Source organism: Melospiza georgiana, chromosome 8 (assembly GCF_028018845.1).
Source record: "Melospiza georgiana isolate bMelGeo1 chromosome 8, bMelGeo1.pri, whole genome shotgun sequence".
NCBI lineage: Eukaryota > Metazoa > Chordata > Aves > Passeriformes > Passerellidae > Melospiza > Melospiza georgiana.
The window spans coordinates 24,283,721-24,302,466 of record NC_080437.1 but is presented as its reverse complement, the minus strand read 5'-3'; the positions used below and the strand labels follow the sequence as shown (position 1 = coordinate 24,302,466).

At 40.6% G+C, this 18,746-nt stretch overlaps 1 protein-coding gene across 4 annotated transcripts in view; it reads left to right on the top strand.

Annotated features, from left to right (window-relative positions):
- Positions 1-18,746, top strand: part of BTRC (beta-transducin repeat containing E3 ubiquitin protein ligase) — a 114,857-nt gene that overhangs the window by 35,958 nt on the left and 60,153 nt on the right. For all 4 annotated transcript variants that reach the window (XM_058029529.1, XM_058029527.1, XM_058029528.1 and 1 more), the window contains one exon: positions 12,497-12,574. In XM_058029529.1, the coding sequence (XP_057885512.1) occupies positions 12,497-12,574 (78 nt within the window). The remainder of the gene's footprint in view (positions 1-12,496; positions 12,575-18,746) is intronic.

Here is an 18,746-nt window from a genome sequence, read left to right as displayed (position 1 = left end):
CTGTGTCCTGGTTAAGAGCTGAGATGTGATTAGATGACTAATTTGTGCTACCAGTATGACCATTATGAAACAGATCATGGGAGATAGTATAGGGGGGAAAAAAAAGGCCCTGGTTTAAAGCTGAGCTTTTTTTGCTGCTAATTATTGCTTTGAGGGAACTTTTGGAAATAAATTCCAGTTGTTGTTTGCAGTAGCCTGCAGTGTTTTGTTTTTAAAAGGTTCCTGTTTTGTATGTGTGGGGCAAGGTCTTGTACAGTTCAGTTTAGGATAAGATGAAACTTGAAATATAGTATTACTGGAAGATAATGGAGGTGGGACTGTGATTGTAAACTCAGGACACAGACACATTAAGAGAAAAAAGTCTTCAGCTGGAAACGAGGAATGAGAAGTAACTGGAATTGCTTTGTGTAGTGTGGCTGTATGCAAGAGAGTTGTGATAAGGACCACTGTGGTGGGATTTTCTGTTAGGGCTTTTTGAAAATGAGAAGTACATGGCAGTGGCAGCTCCCACAACTGCTAATGCGTCACTTTGGAGGGATGCAAAAGCAAAAAACCTCCACAAATCCACAGCACATTCTTTTTTTGTCTGAGTTGATCTGTCACACTTAAATCGTTAAAATATAATATTCTACTTTTGGCTATGCCGTGTATGTATGTGGGAGAGTGAAAATACAGAGAATGCCCTTTTCATCCACTTTTTCAGAGTCACTGATAGATAAGAATGATGACTTAAAAGTCTGGAATTACTGGTGTTTGCTATCTTTGTTATGTTCTGGGACTGTATCAATAAAACATATTTCAGGCAAAAAACCTACCTTTTTAAAATGAAGAAATGTTGTCCTTTCAACATACAGATCTGATTTTAGAGCAGATGAGCTAAAAGCATTGGTACTCTAATTTGGAAGGACTTAATTCACTAGCTTTGAAGAACTATCAGGTTTTCCAGCTATGGATTGCTGGCTTGTACTAATAGACTGTTATTCATCTGTCTGTATTTTCTTTAAATCGTTTTTGAGCCTGTGTGTGTTGTCCTGCTCTGCTTACATGTATCCCATGTGGCAAGAGGGAGTTTTGTATAATCACCCTGCTTTAATCAATAGAATAATTGATAAACCAGATAAGATTTAAACTGATTACCTCCCCGAGTAGAACTCCCCGAGGGCCTTGGACTCTCTTAATTTTGACATGTATGTTGTGTACCCCGTGGATGAAGTGCAGTTTGAATTATCTGTTTTTATTTGCTTAATGATGGGGAGGGTGTTAAAGTCAAATGTTTAATTAACCCAGCAATGGGCTGCGCTGTCACTTACACACACATCCAGCTGATTGAGATATCTCACCGAGAATACTGAATAGGAATGATAATGTGGCACTGAGACGGAAGATTGCTTTTTCAATCCATTTGCTGGGTCACTGCTTTGAATGTCTTACTGGATGAAAGGCATTCAGCCTGGAAAAAAAATTCAGCATTTAAGTACATTTTGTTTTCCTGGCCCCTTTCCACCAAGAAGTTAAATAAAACAGATATGCTGTAGGTTTAATAAGCCATTCATGTTGTAGCAAAAAAGCTGCAACTACTGGATCTCAAATAGGTGGTGGTCTAGAGTTGTATCGTTTCCTGTAGGAATAAAATGTTTGCCAGCCCCAAGGTATCTGAAGGTGAGAACCTATGGGCATCTTTATCTTTCCTTCTTTGGCTGCTTGGCCACCTATTTGATGATCTCCAAATCATGTCCAACTCTTTTTTCTTACCCAGTGCAATGAAATTTAAAATAATACTTTATAACTCCTAGTTAAAGAAAATGGTGTTGTAGAGTTGGAATTATTTTGCAGTGATAGAAGCTGGTAGTGAATTGTTAAATTTAAATATTGCAGGAGGGGCTGTTGTGTTGCCAAATTTGCTCTGGCCAAGTCAGGAGAACCCAAGGGTTTGTTTCTTGGGTGGCAGCTGTTCAAAGGCTGCAGTGCTTGCTAGCCAAATATTATAATGTGCAGTGCCTAATCTGTAACTTTCAATTCTTTTATTAGAAGATTATAATTATTTTTTTTTGCTTAATTGATTGAGCAATCACACCTATTTTTCATATCTGCAGTGAGGTTTTTCAACAGCACTGTATGGAGGTAAACACACCCTGTATTGGGAGCTAACTAAATTTGCCTCATAGCCCGGTGGTGTGATTGATGCTTCTTGTGATAAATGTAGCTCTGGAAGCTTGAAAAAGCACCGAAGCCTGACTGTATGGACTAATTACTACTGTGAGGCACATTGGGGAGGTGGAGCTGTGTTATCCACACTGCTCGATGGTGACTCCATAGGTACTTTGAACCTGTTCCAGATTGAGAACCAAGTAGCTTTGGCTGCAGGGTCACCTGGCTCGCAGTGTCAAAGACAAAGATCTGGGTGCCTCCACATTCGGTGGTGTGGACAGTGTGCTGTGAATTCCCATCAGTCTGACCCTGCAGTGACATCACTGAATCCCCATTTCTTAACAAGCGAGCTGCTTTAGGAGAGAAACTGTGCCTAAAAAGTTAGCAAGTTTTGTTCCCCTATGCTGTCATTTTTACTTTGGATAATTTGTGCATCGTGTTTTTGTTTTGGATCTCATTTTCCCCTTTTCTGTAATAAAAATAAGGAAGGAAAAAACAACAAGTAAAGCATAAAACAGTACTGTGAGATGAGGATTGTGTGGTTGATTTAGGTGTTTGAGAGTGAGAATGCCACAGGCTCTGAGGAAGGGATGTGATGACAAGTGCAGGTATTTTGTCCGTTTGACAAGAAAGCTCAGAATGAGAGGTTTTGGAAAGGGAAAATTATAATAATAAGTGTAGATGATGACCAGGAATGAGAGGGGAGGGGGTTTTATAGTCAGGCCAGTGAGATGGCATTGGTTCTTCTGGAGAAATAGCTTTAAAAGTTAGAAAATAGTGCTTGAAGAAGAATGATTCCTATATAGCTTAGATCAAAGTTACAAGGTGCTTATGTAGCTTGAGTTGCAAGATATCAATATAACCTGATATATCTATATAACCTGATACCAGTATAACCTAAATAATGACTTTTTATATATTTATATAACCTGATACCTATATAATCTGAATCATAGCTTTTTATACCCATATAACCTGAATTATAACTTTTATACCTATATAACCTGATATAAATAACTTTTGATACAATGTAATGACTAGTATATGTTTAACTAGTTGCTTAATGCTGAATAGACAAAAAAGAAGAAGAAACCTTGCCAGGTGGATAGAAACAGATAAGTGTAGTACTAATGAAAAATTGGCAAGTACAAAGCCAGTTAGCCACAAAACAAAGAATTTAGGCTGGTTAAGACCAGACGGACCAAGGAACGCTGGAACTGCACTTGTTCCAAAGACAAAGTTGAAAAGTTCAGATGTGAAGAAGATCATGGAAGCCTTCATCAAAAGCCCCCAAACTCCCCGAGCTGGGTGGCACAAGCGCAGTGCAGCAGAACTGTCTGATAAGCATGAGCTCATACGATGTAAATCAGTTCTGGCACCTGTGTGATGATGTTGGAGTGGCACAGTGACACGGAGCAATACTCATTGTTTAGGTGTAGCACAGCACTGGGCAGAGGTGGGTGAATTAGGGAGTTATCCCCCTCACCATCAGCACTGCAATAAACAAATACCTGCTCTGCAGACATCAGTCTGTGGGGGTTTATTTCCAGCCTATCTTTTGGGCATCAAGGACATGAAATCTGCAGCAAAACTAGACACTTTACAACTGATTTCTGAGAGCACTTGCAGCTCCTATGCAGATGAAGCTGTAATAAATATTGTACAAAGAAAGTTAAGCTGTGTCTAGAGGATTTTAATAAATAAAAAAGTTTTTTAAAACTCTCCCTGGATCCAGTAGCTCTTGCTAACTGCGGTTAGTACAAGAAATATGTTTTTGATATGTATTTTGAATTTTGGCTTATATTCTAAGCCTGTAAAAGCTGACTTTGTGCTGTTCCCCCCATCCTACATGTAGGGGAAAGAAATCAAGAAAACATCTTATTCCAGCATACAAAATCACTGATAAAAGCCTACAATTCATGAGCATGGGAGGGAAGAATGCTGTGAACTGTGAATAAGAGTGTATAATTTCAAACTTTAGTACTTTTACACTCTGGGATGAGTGTTGAAAATGAATTTTTGTGGAAAGAATGTAGCAAAATGAAAGTAACAAAGAAGAGAGAGCCAAGCCTGGATTGATTCAGTTCTTTTCTAAAAGGCTTCTGTTGCATGCAAAATCCTTCTTCCTGAAGTATGTGTGGCACAATTCAACAGTCTGGCAGAAAAATTTAACCCCAGCTGAAACTGTTATAAAGGAATTTTAACATGAATTTAAAAGATGGCAGAAATTACTAATGTTGCCCTGAAGAATAGAAAGGGAAGAATATTGTTTTGTTCAATGTGAGGAGCAGATGTACAAGGGTAAATCAGTAGGAAGAAGCAAACTAAAGCATAGAGATAATGATATTCAGAACAAGTCCTGACACCAGTCTTACATAAGTGATCTGGTTGAATATTTGAAAGTATATCCATATTATGTGTGTTGTAAGGTTAATTGGATGTTTTCTGCCCTGCTTTTTTGGGAATGTGTGCTTTCTGTTCCTTAAAAAGATGTCGATGGCTTTGAACTACATAAAATTTTGGAGTACAAGATGTACACTATAAAATAATGCATAGAAAGTGCTAGCTATAAAAACATGTGTATACCTGTGAAGGTGCTGATCAATTTGTGCTGTTTAGGAAAGAAAATTCCAAAACAGACCTGGCTGTGAAGAAATGCAAATAATAAAATTCAACTAGAGGTCCTTGAGGCTTCTTAAGCTCTAACCTTGTTATGAGGAATGGGGAAGTAAAACTGCCTAATGCAGATGTCTGTGAGTTACAAAAATAACCAGATGTCCTGATTAGCAGAAGCAAATGTTCTTCCCTTAATCCACGTGAAATTACATTCAAAGGCTCTCTGGATGTAATGTGTGTGTAAATAAGGGACCAACAAACATTGGAATAGAAAGAGCCATTGGCCAACTAGCTTGCAAAGCTTGAAAGATTGAATATTAAAAACAAATTTGCCACTGCTGACTCTCTTAAATTCACAGAACAGAATTGTTAAGCAGGGCTGCTTCCTGGGAAACATGGAAAGCCTGTTCTCATTAGCTATTCTCATTCTCTCTCTCTCTGTCTCTCTGTCTGTGTTGAAAAATACGGATGAAATGAAACCAGCTTTTTAAAATTCCCCTAAATTACTTGTTCCTAGCATCTGTATTTTGGAGGGGAGTGGTGGTGGTGGTGATTTTTTTGTTAGCTACAACTAGATTTTTGCTGTTCAAAATGCATCTGTTCATCAGATCTTTGATATTTGTGCTGGGTTCTGGTGTTTTAATGTTAAACTGAATTTACTGTTCTAGTAATGCAGACTTCCCACGCCGTTAAATTACCCTTTATAGCCAACAAGTAATTACTAAGTTAAAGAATGTCATAAGAGGCTTTTCTGTATGTTATGAAATTCTGTTATCAAGTCTTGTTACTTTGAAAATTTATACTTTTCCAATTATTAATTTGAATGAAAAATTAAGAAAACCATAAAGGATCCATTCTACAGATGTGAAAATCAGAATCTTGCCCTGGTTGTTGAAACTTTTATCATCATCATCATCAGTGTTAACATGGAGGCAGACCAAATTGGGACTTGTGTGAACATGAATGTATGTGTCTGGTCAGAGGTGTAGTGTTGCACTTCCCATTTTCACTGCTGTCAGAGATTCAGTTTTAAGAATTTAAGTTTTAGTAGGTACCTGAGCTGCTTGGGCATGAATTTCAACTTGTAAATGTTCCAGGTGGGGGGTGAAGTCTTCACCCCCATCACAGGGCATTTATAAATGTATTGGAGGATAAAAAAGCACCATGCTTCTATGCAGCTAACAAGATAATAGATATAATAAACAGAATAGACATGTGCATGCCAATCTGTAAAGCAGACACTGAACTGGAAGGCCTTTTAGTTTATTCCTTTTCTTTTTCTGTTATCAGTTTATCAGTCAGTGAAAGGCAAGCTGCAGATTCTCTGCCCCCCCCCCCATCATTCTAATGCTCAGCCAAAACCCCTTGCAAAAGTACCATTTAACTTTAAACTTGTAAGAGCTGGGAAACTTGTCTGTGCCTTCATTCCAGGCTGAAGTCACCCCCTTGTGCCTACACGTTGCAATTTATGGTGTTCTCTAAAAGGATCTAATCTTGGTGAATGTTCAGAGCAGCAAATGCTGAGGAGGAATGAGGTCTGATACTTATCTCTGCATTTTCATTGTTGTGGATCTCCCTGTGTGTTATAGCTGTCATTTTTGTTTTATCTACTGAACAGCAGAGAATTGCCTTCAAACTTGTTCTTCTCAAAGAGCATTACCAATCCTAAGGACTGGTTTTATATATTGTAGTGACTGGCCAAATAAGTGTGAATTGGGATGTTTTGGACCTCATGATAGGAGAAAAAGGAGAAGCTATCCTTACATGTTTTTAGTATATCTTAGACACTTTTTTTTTTTAACAGTAATACTGCTTCAGGCTGACACTGGCTATGCCAGGATTCATCCTAGCACTGTTTGAAATGGCTGAGATATTTATAAACTGACAGACAGCATTTATAAAATGAGGATGCTGACAGTCCCTTAACGATAACAATGGACTTGGACTCATCTATCACTTACAGAGGTTATTGGAAAGGGAACATAAGGCTTCTGTGTGCCTCTGGTCTTAGACTGGCACTTATTTCCACACATATCTCTCTCTTTTCAGTCCTCTCGGGCTGACATTGGCATTAGGCAATTACAGCTAATTTCTCAATACCTTTACCTGATGATGCTTTGTCCTGTTTTCTGCAAGACAACTAACTTTGCAGCATCTTGGAGCAACACCCTCATTTTCCTAAATTCCCTCCTCCTAAACAAGAGGAACATCCTGACTTCTGGCAGGCTGCTGGCTTGAATTGGGAGAGAAGAACAGTGTGCCCTGATTGACAGACTTAACCCAGGGCTGGGCAGGGGTTAAACAGGCCTTCTGCCTCCTTTTACTTTCATACAGCACCAGTCTGCAGACAGAATGCTGATGTACCTCTTTATTCAGTGGCTCCCTCTTGACTGAGAGAGTACCCTTCTGTCCTTGGTGAGGAGGACCAAGTGCAGCGCAGGGACACTTCCAGGAACATGAAAAAGGATGTCAGTTATTTTCAATTTCTGATAAAATGCTGTGTTCATTCAATGCACTTAGGAGCTTGAGGGTCAGGTCATATCAACAGTTTGCACTGGAAAAGGAAAAATGCACTATTTCACTGGTGTGTGCTAAAGCATCTATTTTAATGTGGCAGCAGAAATACTGAGACAGCTATGTCTGGCATCCAGTTTGCCCTTGGAACATTTACTCTACTCTAACTGTTTGCACACTGTGTTCCCACTGTATTATTTGCTTAGAGACCTAAAATACCCAAGTAGATTTCCTACATGCAGTTGGATCTGCTGATACCACTAAAAGCACACTCTGCACACCCAGGCTTCTGTTCGAGCTGATGTGTACGCACGCAATGGCTGGAGCGAGACTTGATTGGCTTGAGGGGGTCTATTTATCAGGGAACTCGATTAAAATACAGACTGCACATGACATCAAATTTGTAATCATTTTTCCACAGCAAGCAAGCAAGCATTTTCTGTATTGGATGCAGGTGTTTAAAGCAATAGTGTGTTTTAAGGGCCAGTGCAGCACAAATTCTGGCCTTTGGGATAAAGACGAGTGTTTTGCCTGCATAAACAATATATTATTTTTTTTCCCCTCCCCGAGGTCCACACACACCTAGTTTCCCTCAAGCTCATCATCTCTGTCAGGTTAATCAATAGGCACCGTATGGCAGAGGGTCAGTAATCAGTGTCATCGTGCCTTTAAATCGTGTTGAAAATTTGCTTAAAGCCTGGGCCAATTAACATCGAGATGATGAATGGATGGGTAGATGGGAAGAGCCTGGCGCTCAGGGGCTTTGTGAGAAGGAGATGCTCAGCTGTTGAGCAGCAGACACCAGCGAATAAAATCAGCCATTCATGTGAGCTCAGTCCACCCACTCTTAATGATAATGTCAATCTAGCAAAATATATACACATTGGAGTTGTCATGAGTTCATAAATCAAAGGAGTTTGTCAAAGGCATTCAGATTAACGAGGCAGCAGCAATAACAAGTCAAATTTGCATAGAGAATTGCCCGAATCTCAGTAAATTATGATCCTGTTTTTCATTTGATTATTTGCTAATGTCTCAAGAGGGAGAATGATTATATTAGCATGCAAAATCTACTCCAGAAGTAGAAATCCGAGGTATAGCAGACCAGCACACGATGACAATTAATCAGTTTCTGCATACTAGCATAAACACGCAAGGCCCAGAAATGAACTCCTTTTTTATTATTATTTCTCCTTGCTACTGATCCAAATGGTTCAGCTTGACAGAGACTTTATATTGCTTTAACAGTGTTCTGAATTGTGCCTGCAGGCAAGACATAGTTATGCAGCTATAACCAACCTATCCATCTGCCAACCAGATTGGAATTCTCCTATCCAAGGCTTCCATTAACCCCCACTGACAGCTCCAAACAGGATTAAGAATTTGAAAGCATAAAAAATAGTTGTGCTCTTCACATAGACACACGCTTCTCCCCCACCCCCACCTCCATACACTTGGAAAAAAGGCTGTGTCTGTACTCTTTTATAATTAGTGTAGGGCAAAACAGCATCAAAGAAAGCCTCCCCCATTTGGCAGGGGTTTGATTTCCACCACGAGTGAGGCGGTACTAAAGGTAGCTCTGCCCAATTGGTAGTCCCTGGGAGTGCATTTCTCCATGTATTATATCTCATTCCCAGCAGTGTTTGCTGGGCTGTGTATACAAAATACTGCATGTCATCTCCTGTCAAATGCTTCAGTCTGGGGATTTTGTATGCATTGTAGCATGTTGTGTTTAGTGGTGGAGGAGGCTTCATGGGGAGAGTTAAATAGTAATAATTTTGTAGTGGTCTTTAAGACAACCTGCCATGGAGTTATATTCTGTTAATTACAGGCTGAAGTTTTAAATGCAAATCAGATTTAAAAGGATCTCATTACAGGCAGTAGCCATTTTAGGAAAAATGAGCTATGGAAGGCAGAGCCCCTTTGCAGGAATCTTCTGTTAGAGACAAATTTTCAAGGTTACAAGAACTATGAGCTTGGGTTTCCTGACTTATCTTCTCAATACTTCCCCTGTCATTGTGTGACCTTGGGGAAAAAAATGAATAAATTATTTTACCTGTCTGTGGAAAGAGGGGGTGCTTTGGAGACTTCAGGATCTAATTTTGCCTATATTTGTTCAAAAGAAGAGACCCTTGCATGCAAGCACAAATGCTTTTAGCTTGTTCAGTGTTAGTCAAGAATGCTTGCCTGTGGGAAGTAAAAATTTTCCCTGGTGGAAGGGAGTTTGTATGGCTTTTCAGCTTTCCATGTGCACTAGTTTTCTTTGCTTCTTTCTCCCTAGCAAATTCCATCGTTCCCCTACTATGTATGAAGTACAGTTGCTGCAGATCTTTAATATTCCCAGTGAGTACACCCAGCTTACCGTCTGGATACCAAATGCTTCTTTCCAGGTCTGTGCCTGGGACGTGCATTTCAGTAACCACGAGAGGGTGCTCAGAGCAGTTCCTCCCTTTGTCTGCCTCTCCTGTGGCCGAGAGCATCGCTGGAGTCCTGCTGAGACAAACCTTATTCTGACCTCACACATGTTTATCCCTCCTCCCACCTTGTTCAGCAAGGAGAAATATATAGATGTACCGTCTCAGTCGATTACGTTATGCTCTTCCCTTGGCCATGGCTAAGTGTTGCCCTGTCAAGTGAAATTCACTTCCATGCAGCTACAGTTAGTCCTGAAATATGCAGGGTCCTGTAGCTGCGCCTGGATTGATAGGTTTCCTTTTCCTGAGAAATGAGCGGGAGTTATAAACATCTGTGCTTTTTCTTAAGTGTAATGCTTTCCAGTCATTCTGTCTTCACCAAGCGTAACTTACTTGCCCACAAAAGTGCATGAGCAGCGCTCCTCTTTAATAGTCTGCTATCGGAGCTGCTGTGTTGGTGCTGTAGAATGGTGAGACGCCAAGCTGTGAACCACCATATGCACTTGGCAGTCTTTGTCTGGTCTTTGTTCAGCCAACCTCTTAGCCTTGCCACCTATAAAGATAATGAATGCAAAATGGTCCTCTGCTTGCTCTTAAAATTAGATGCTCAGCTTAAAGAAAAAGTAGATAACTTGATGCTTTGCAGTAACTAGAAATTTCAAAATAAGGGCTAACAGTTCACCAGCAGTTCCTGCTTTTTGATGTTTCTGTGAGGGAGGATCTTTAGTGGCTTTAAAAGGCGAGAAGAATGTAAGATTTCACTGTCAAAGAGAGATTAGTTGGAAAGGGGATTCGTTCTGACACTTACTGTAGGGAAGGGGGTGGATGTTGAAAATGAATCCAGAAGTACTAAACAACCCCTTTACCCTACAGCCACAACAAAATGCATTTCCTTTAGTAACTCACCTCAGGTTCTTATAGGTTTCACTCTTGATCTTTTTTTTTCCCCCAAAGCACAAAAATTAAAATCCTAACTTGAATGAACCACTTACTAAACTAAATTTCGTGAGCAGAAAAGAGCAGCTTTAATGTCTGACCTTCCTTTTTGCATATATGCAATTCTAGCTTGTATGTTTTTATGATCACAGTTCTTTCAAAGCAGGATTTAATGTAATAACTTAGTCCTGACTGTGACCTCATACAAAAAAAGCTGCCCTCTTACAGTGATTTATCAGGCCTGTTTAGGATTGATTTCCATTATAAAACCCTGGTTACAGCATTCCAAATGTCATGGTGCCTTATAGGTTCTATATCTTGTTTTAAAAAAAAAGAATTCAAAATCACTACATGGTCTGCAAGCCTTGATTTACTCCTGACCAGTTTATGACATCCCAAGTGTGGTTTTACTGTTGTGTTCCTCTCCCTCTACGTGTTGTCTGTCATTTCTCAGCAGCTTCTGTCCCTGCCCTGTGTCCTGGCTGTCCCTTTGGTCCTGTTGCTCACGCAGTGCTGCAGTGGGCACAGACTCCGCTGTGCTGCTGCTGGCCCTGCGCTGCCACTGCTCTCCCAGCCTGCTCCTCCTCTGCCAGCACGTGCCACTTGTGTCTCCTGAGGTGCTGGGCTGGAAGATGTCTCTGCGAGAAGCCAGGCAGAGCCGTGCTCAGCAAAGGACAGGTTATTTGGGAGACAGATGCAGAATGCAAACTTCTGCTGTAATAGACACAGTCGTGAGCTTGTGTGCAAGTAACTGGAAAGCCACCCTTTTCCTGGCAGAGCTCTCCCTAGGCAGTTTTTCTGCATCTCTTTAAAACCTGTTTAGTTGCTCACTACTGAATGTGTGGGAATGTGGCCTAGGGCTATGAATACTGTGGTGATCAAACTTATTTTAGATGTGTGTTTGGGATTCCCCCAAGCTGGCTGTCATTTCTCCCCGAGTGCAGTAGCTGAACCTGTGCGAAGGAGCGCCGTCTTCCAGAGTAGCTGACTTTGGCAGTGAGGTCAGGATTCTCCCCACTGTATCCAGCAGTTTTTAACCCAACATTTACAAGAGACTATTCATGTCCTGATACAACTATAGTTTGTCTTTAAACCAAGCAATATTTGGTTTTAATCCTGACAGTAGCATGACAAAAGTTTCCTCATTGTATTTTTAACTCATGCTGGAAAAGCCCTTGCATTTCTTGTCTACCTCCTCTTGTCTGACTGATCTTTTTTTTGAAGGTGGCAGCTTACATTTTGGAGAATCAGTCTTTCTAGAAATTGTACATATATGTGGAGTCAGGCAGCAGGAGAGAAAAACACAGCTGTATTATCATACACAACCTACACAAGATTTAGGGGTGTTTTTGGAAGGATTCCCTGACAACCTCTTCTGCAAGAATTTAGCTCCACCATAATTTCTCTATTATTTTAGGCAGCCAGGCAGACTCAGTGCAATTAGTAATTGTTAGGCAGATTAAAAACATAGTGGCACAGAGAACAACAGTTGCATTCATTAACAACCTCTTGTTTTCAACAGGTTCCACTCTTTTAAATGGTTATTCTGGGGTGTTCAGGAGCATCAGTGTTGCCATGCTGATTGAACCACCATTTCAGCTTTTGGAAGTGGTTATTGGTAGTTTCAGAAAAAATCCCCAAAGCACGGGCTTCTTCAGTAGATACCTGCACAGTGTTGCATTGTTGTGTTGAGGAGGAGAAATTCTTTCTCTGCCATAACAAGCTGTTTGGCATAAAAGTACAAGTTAGCCTCCAGTATGTGTATATGTAAAATGCTACAGCCTGTGCAGGAAAAATATTCTGTTTCTTTCTCCTCACAGGGTAATATTAGGGATAAGAACTGAATTAAAGCTTACTTTCTTTCACAGAATTCCTCTGAGAGAGAAGACTGTAATAATGATGAGCCCCCTAGGAAGATCATTCCTGAGAAGAATTCACTTAGACAGGTATGTGATCAGTCTCTTTAAAAATGTGATAAAACTTTCTAGCTATTTGAATCCTTAAATGCTTCTGGAAGCTGAAGTCTGGCTTGTGCTCATGGAAATCTTTTATTTTCTTCTTTGAAGTCTGAGCAAGTCTCATTGTACCCAGGAAAATCAGACATAGAGATTTAGCTTTCAGGGGAGTTTGATGACTCTGAAGAAATGTATGCTTCAGTATAGGTCAGTCAACTGTGACTTTAGTTTTACCTTTCTTCTATTGATGTTCATCAAGACCTCTTCAGCCATGTCTTCTGTAATTGTTCCTGTCTTGTTTGTAGTATATTTTGCCTTGCCTTAGATCAAGACTCTCAAAATGTTGTACAACAATTAAACTTTTTATTGCCCTTGAAGGTAAATTTTCTTGGAGATGATATCCAATTTAATAACCTGAAAAGTGGCCTGGTCTTATTTCTTTTACATTCATATAAATTACTAATGGGTAAAAAGGAGAAAGGATGGTTTACTAAAACAATATTTCTTTGTCCTTTATATATAGTAAAGCAAATTCCTTATAAATTCAAAATAATTCCTTTTTTTAATCCCCGTGGCCAACAAAGGGAGGCTGACATGTGCTTTCTGGGAAATTTAAGTTGAGTTTAGTGATTTCTGATTCATTTTCACTTTGGTCTTTCTCCCCACTGCAACCTTCAGGCAGCAGAAGCAAAATTATGTCCATGCCTTAGCTGCCTGAGGTTGCTGCCTGGTGTATCAGAGTGAAACCATTGGTGAATGTGACTTAAGTGAATACCCCAGGCCATACATTGCAACAGCTGAGGAGTTGTTGCATTTCCTTCTGCATCTCAGCCACAGGAGCAGCGGCCTCAGGCAGAGGAATAAGATGGCACAATCCTGCCCCACATCAGCTATTCCAGAAGTGGGTCATAGTAAAGGAAGACGTATTTTTTTGATGCAGTGCACTTGTGCTTAGAACTGTTTGGTTTGTGTGGTTGGTTTGAGGGGTTTTTTGTGTTTTAATAGGAGTGTTTGATTTTGTGGGAGAGTGTCATGTGAAGGACTGCATACATGTGACTAAGACCGATCCATCTAACAAATGTAGTCCATGTAAGTCTTTTAGACATGAGGCAATATGCTGGCATAATGGCTAAGGTCCCGTTTATAGCTGAGAAGGATTACCTTGCAGAATTGATTAAATATGTTAGATGAAACTTAAACTGTTTCTGGCATTCAACAACAAACAAGAGCTGGAGGAAGAGGGCAAACCTGCTCAGTCCCTACTGTGTATCCCCAGGAGAGGAAACAAGCTCCCCAGCATGCCAGAAAATCAGGGGGGTTTTATCTTAGAGTAATATTATCCATGGCATGCCATCAGGTTCAGCAAGAAGAGGTATATGATTCTTCTTCAAAAGAAGATTCATAGTAAGAGATGTTAATTAAAAAGGATCATTAGTTACTTATTTTTTGTGTCTTCTCATCACACCGAGTCCTTCCTCGTAATTATTGACTGAGGAAACAGATATTTGCAAACTGTATTATACAGATGAGGAAGGTACAGTGTCTGGAATTGGGTTTCCATTTTGTTTTATCTCAATCTGCAGAAGTTTTCTTAGTGTCACAGGAAAGCTGTCTTTTCCCTCAGGCCCACAATTCATCATAATCAAGTAGATACCAGGAATAAAACCGAAAAACCACTTGTAGTGTCCTGAGATTTCACATTGGAAAGAATTCAATGGGCATTGTTTACATTGAAGATGGTTAGCTGTGTTGCACAATATTGTAGGGACATTGTGTCATTCTCCATCTTTGTGTCCAGTCCTTACAGTGACAGATGCAGGACAAAATCCTTGGGTCTTTTATTGCTATCTGGGGCCTTTCTGTTGAGAACAGTCTTTGTAAATAAATTCAAGATGTAGTCTTAGTCTTAAAGCAAGTGCCTCTTGTCTAGATCATAGGAGGTGGTTGTCCATGATTTTTTGCCTGTTATGGAGGGAATTGTGGTTCTTTACATAGACAGAAATAAAGCTGTCTGAGCATTTTGAAAGCTCAGATTGTTCCTCCTCTCCATTAGCAATGGACAGGAGCAGTGGGAGTTTTCTGGGGCTCTCATTCCAGAATTCAGACACATTTAGCCACGTGCCTAAATACTCACAATCAATGAGTAATACTTACTGGAAAGCTCTGGATCTCCTACAGAAAGGTATGCAGAGTGACTGCTATGTCTTACATCTATCCATGCTTTGTAGAACCAACAAATGTGACCTGCAAATGCTGTCACAGCAATAATATGCAAAAAATGCCTTACATTTTACTGAAAAGATGCTAACTTGGTACATATTATGCGAACAGTTTTGTATTTTTTGTTCCTCCTGTGAGACTCCCTTAATATTTCATTGTTGAGGAACGTGGACCTGCATGCACGGAGAAATCGAGTGTATGGGGGTAGAAGAGGAGTCTGTTTATTTAAATGGTCTTTCCAGTGGATGTATCCTCATATTTAGTACTTTTTGATTAGTCTTAGAAAATTAATGAGATGCATCAGACCACTTCAGGGTAAGTACTAGGTCTTGACATGTTCAGCTGCTAACAAGTTTAAGTAAAGGTGCGTTTCCTTTTCTTGCCTTGCTTGCAGGGCTGTTATGCAGCCTTAGCCATAACACTTTCTCAGGTGGGTTTGTGGATCAGACATACCAGAAGGTGGAGGTGCTGAGGAGGTGTAATGCTTACTTACACATCTGAAGTTGTGTGCAGGAGCTGAAGACACCCATTGCTCAGTCCTGTGGAACTCTTACTAAGAGGAATATCATTTTGCTGTTGATTAAAATGGTGTATGGAGATGGGTGGCTTCAGAAGTCTCAACAAGTGGGGCAGTGTCCTTGAATTGCTGGAAGTGGAAGGCACGGGCACTGTTGGGTGCATGTGAGGGCAGCAAGGGAGAAAAGACATGGAGATTAGCACTGGGAAACTGAAGAAGGCAATGAACTTGACATTGTTTGCTGGAACAGTGAAAAGATCTAAGCTATGACAGACTTTGGAATATGGATGCAGACATTCAGTTTTTGTTGAGTGTTTGATCTGACAAAATTAAATTTTGAAGGGATAAACTGAAAATCATAGTATGAAAACAGACCAGAAAAAAACAATGACAAGTGGCAAAAGTTTTTGGCAACTTTATTTAAGCTAACAAACGAATTTTCACACTGCAAAGTTATAAATTAATTTTAATAGGCTGATCCAGATGGTCCATTTGGAAAATGGATAGCTTGATCTGTTGAAAATTAAACTAAATTTATCTCTCTCATACTTCAAACTGAAGTAAGCGTGAGAAGAGTGCCCATTAAGTCCAGCTCATACAGATGGACCGGCAGGTCACACATGGGACTAATCTGATTCATTTTAAAAATAAATGCATGAGTTATTGAATCAGGTTCCTGTTTCAAGCCCTGCATGTGAGCGTGTGTGTGTGCTGCCCTTTCAAAGGGACTCGCAAATGCTTCAGTGCATTTTTAACCTGTGTGTTTCCATTTTAATTCAACTTCCTTGCCAAAAAACATAATTAGTTTTCAGTGCCTATCATTTAGTGTTAGACCCAAACACTAGATTGATTAGGTCAGCCATTTGTTATTTTAAGGGCTATGTCTCCATCCTTCATTTATGAAGAACATGAGCTCAATAGTCTTGGGGAGAGAGCCGGCCTTTAGAAACTGGGAAGGGGAAACTCTCTGGGGGCCCCTCCAGCCTTTTAGCTTCTGGGTGTTTTTAACAGAGCCATGAATGCAGATTTGTAAATTTATTGCAGTGCCATCTGTTTTTTTTGCAGGAACCGTATTATTGTTGGCTCGTATCTATCTATTGTGGTGGTCACTCCCCGGGAGCTTGCCCTCATAGTCCTAAGGAAAGTGATGAATAGTGGGGGTCAACATGAATAGGTCACAGGGCAGCTGTCCAGGGCTGCCCTGAACTTGATTACCCTACTGGTTTTTAAAGAAGACGGGCACAATGCTGGTTGTTTAAAACCCTCCCTCCCTTCTCTTCACTGCAGCAATAATGAAGTGCCTTTTGCTGCTGTGGTTCATCTGTGGGCGAAGGTGCCTTGTGGGGAAAAGCTGGCAGCAGCAAGGCTGCCACAGTGTACCTCCTGCAAACCTCACATTGGACTCTGCTGTCTTTCTGCAAGCTTCCAGATGGAAGTCCGGGGGAAAAAGAATCCCTGTCTGTTACCCCATTCAGACAAGCCCCTTAGCATTTTCAAGAATTCTCCCTCTTACGGTTTTGGCACAGAATATTACCTCAATTCACTCTTACAGACTTAAGATAATTTTCTAAAATTGCATGTAGCACCTAAAACGTGCTCTGGGCACTATTTCAAAATTAAAATAGGCGCAGTCTGATCTTAAGAGTTTAAAGCCAGTACTCAAGAAAACCATGAGAAACAGAAAGTGACTGAAGAAGGTAGAGCAAAGGGAAAACAAGAAGTAGCAATTGTTAGTGGTTTACTTTCAATTGGCAGCCTCATCCCCCTGCTTAGGGCTCCTCTCCATGTCTATTTCTCCGCTGCAAAAGCGTTTATGCCATGCAAGATTGAAGCCCTCTTCTCGAATGATGAGGAAATTTGCATGGTGTGGAGGAAGAGAGGGTCCTTCATCTCCCTGAGTCTCTTTGGGGAAGATGCTGCACTTCAGATTTGCCTTGTGTTGGAGAGCTGTCTGAGGCAGGGCAGTCCTAGTCTATAAAGTTATCCAGTTATTACTGGAGCTGCAGATTGGAAAGCCCCCTGAAATGCTAGAGGTACACCCTTAGCCTTACTTGCCAGATTATTCTTTCTTTTTAAGTTTTTTTTTTTCTCATTATTCTCAAACAACAACAACAACAAAAAAATAATTTCCATTCCTTTGTGACACCTAGTGCATGTTACAAAGCTGGCCAAAGCGGGATGTGCTGGAGTCTAAGTTACAATGGGAATGCTGCCTCGTGGCGGAAAGGCCACTGGGCTCTTTGAGCATTAGTGCTAATAGGAATCTGTCACCCCGCCGCATTGCTGCATTCCTCTGTAATTGAGTAAATTGCAAGTGTTGTCTGCTCCCCCCTGCCCTTTGTGTCCATGTCCACTTACCATCCGAAGAACGTGGGCAGTGATAAATAAAGTGCTGAACAGGGCTCCCAGCTCTTTGAAAGCAGCATGTTGCCAGCCCTCTAGTTATATTTCTTTAAGTGTTTATGTTTTTCTGTATTCTTTGTCTTGTGTGGCTGGAACCCTGGGGATCCGAAGCCATGAGAGAGGCCAAGAAGCTAACAAAAGTAGCTGTCCCCTTGTTAGCTTGTTCCTTTCTTCTTTAAAAAACAAGATGAAAACCATCTGGCTCAGGGCATTACATTTTCCTCCCCCATGCACCTCTATAGATTAAGAGTTTCACCTGCAGTGAGGGTTTACATTGATTAGGGAGGGAGCAGTAATTCAAGCCTCCATCCACTTCAGTGGTACTTTGCAGTCTTTAAAGGTGCTGACCCATTGAGTTAAACTGTCAAGGGAGGATAAAAAAGGATCTTCATCCCAGGAGGTAACAGCTGCCAGGTTTTCAACACCTTGCACGCTGCTGGAAAAATGTCACAAATTGTCAATGGAAAGAAAAATCACTTGGCTGCCATCTTCTCTTAATGATACGCCTTATAAAATGAAAGATTTAAGAGTTTAAAAATCAGCAAGTAGCTGTTAGGGGAAAAAAAAATCCTGGGGGGTTTTGAACAATGGGCCCAACAAGATGTATCTTGAAAGACTGCGAATAATGCATCCAAGTTAGAACAGCCGCGTCTGATTGGGATGGCCATGGTTATGTCTGCACAGTGGGACAAGAGGGAAGTGAAAGGAGCAGCACAGAAGTCTAACATTACCATGCCTGTATTAAAAAAAAAAAGTAGGAAAAGTAGTCTGATTCATAAGCCAGTGAACTGCAAGAAGACATACTGTATTTCTGCTCTTCTGAGGACAATTTGTTTTCAAGCAGCTACCAGATGGCTAAATACCACATTTTCTTTTTCTTTTTTTTCCCCCCTTCTTTTCTTTAACAGGAGATCTAGTTTGCCTTGCTCTTTGTTTTTGTTTGTTTTAATGCTTTTACATAGCTGAACAGCTCTGTGGTGTTGGGCATTGTGGCATACTCCTTTTTGTGTTTCTCCCCCTTGT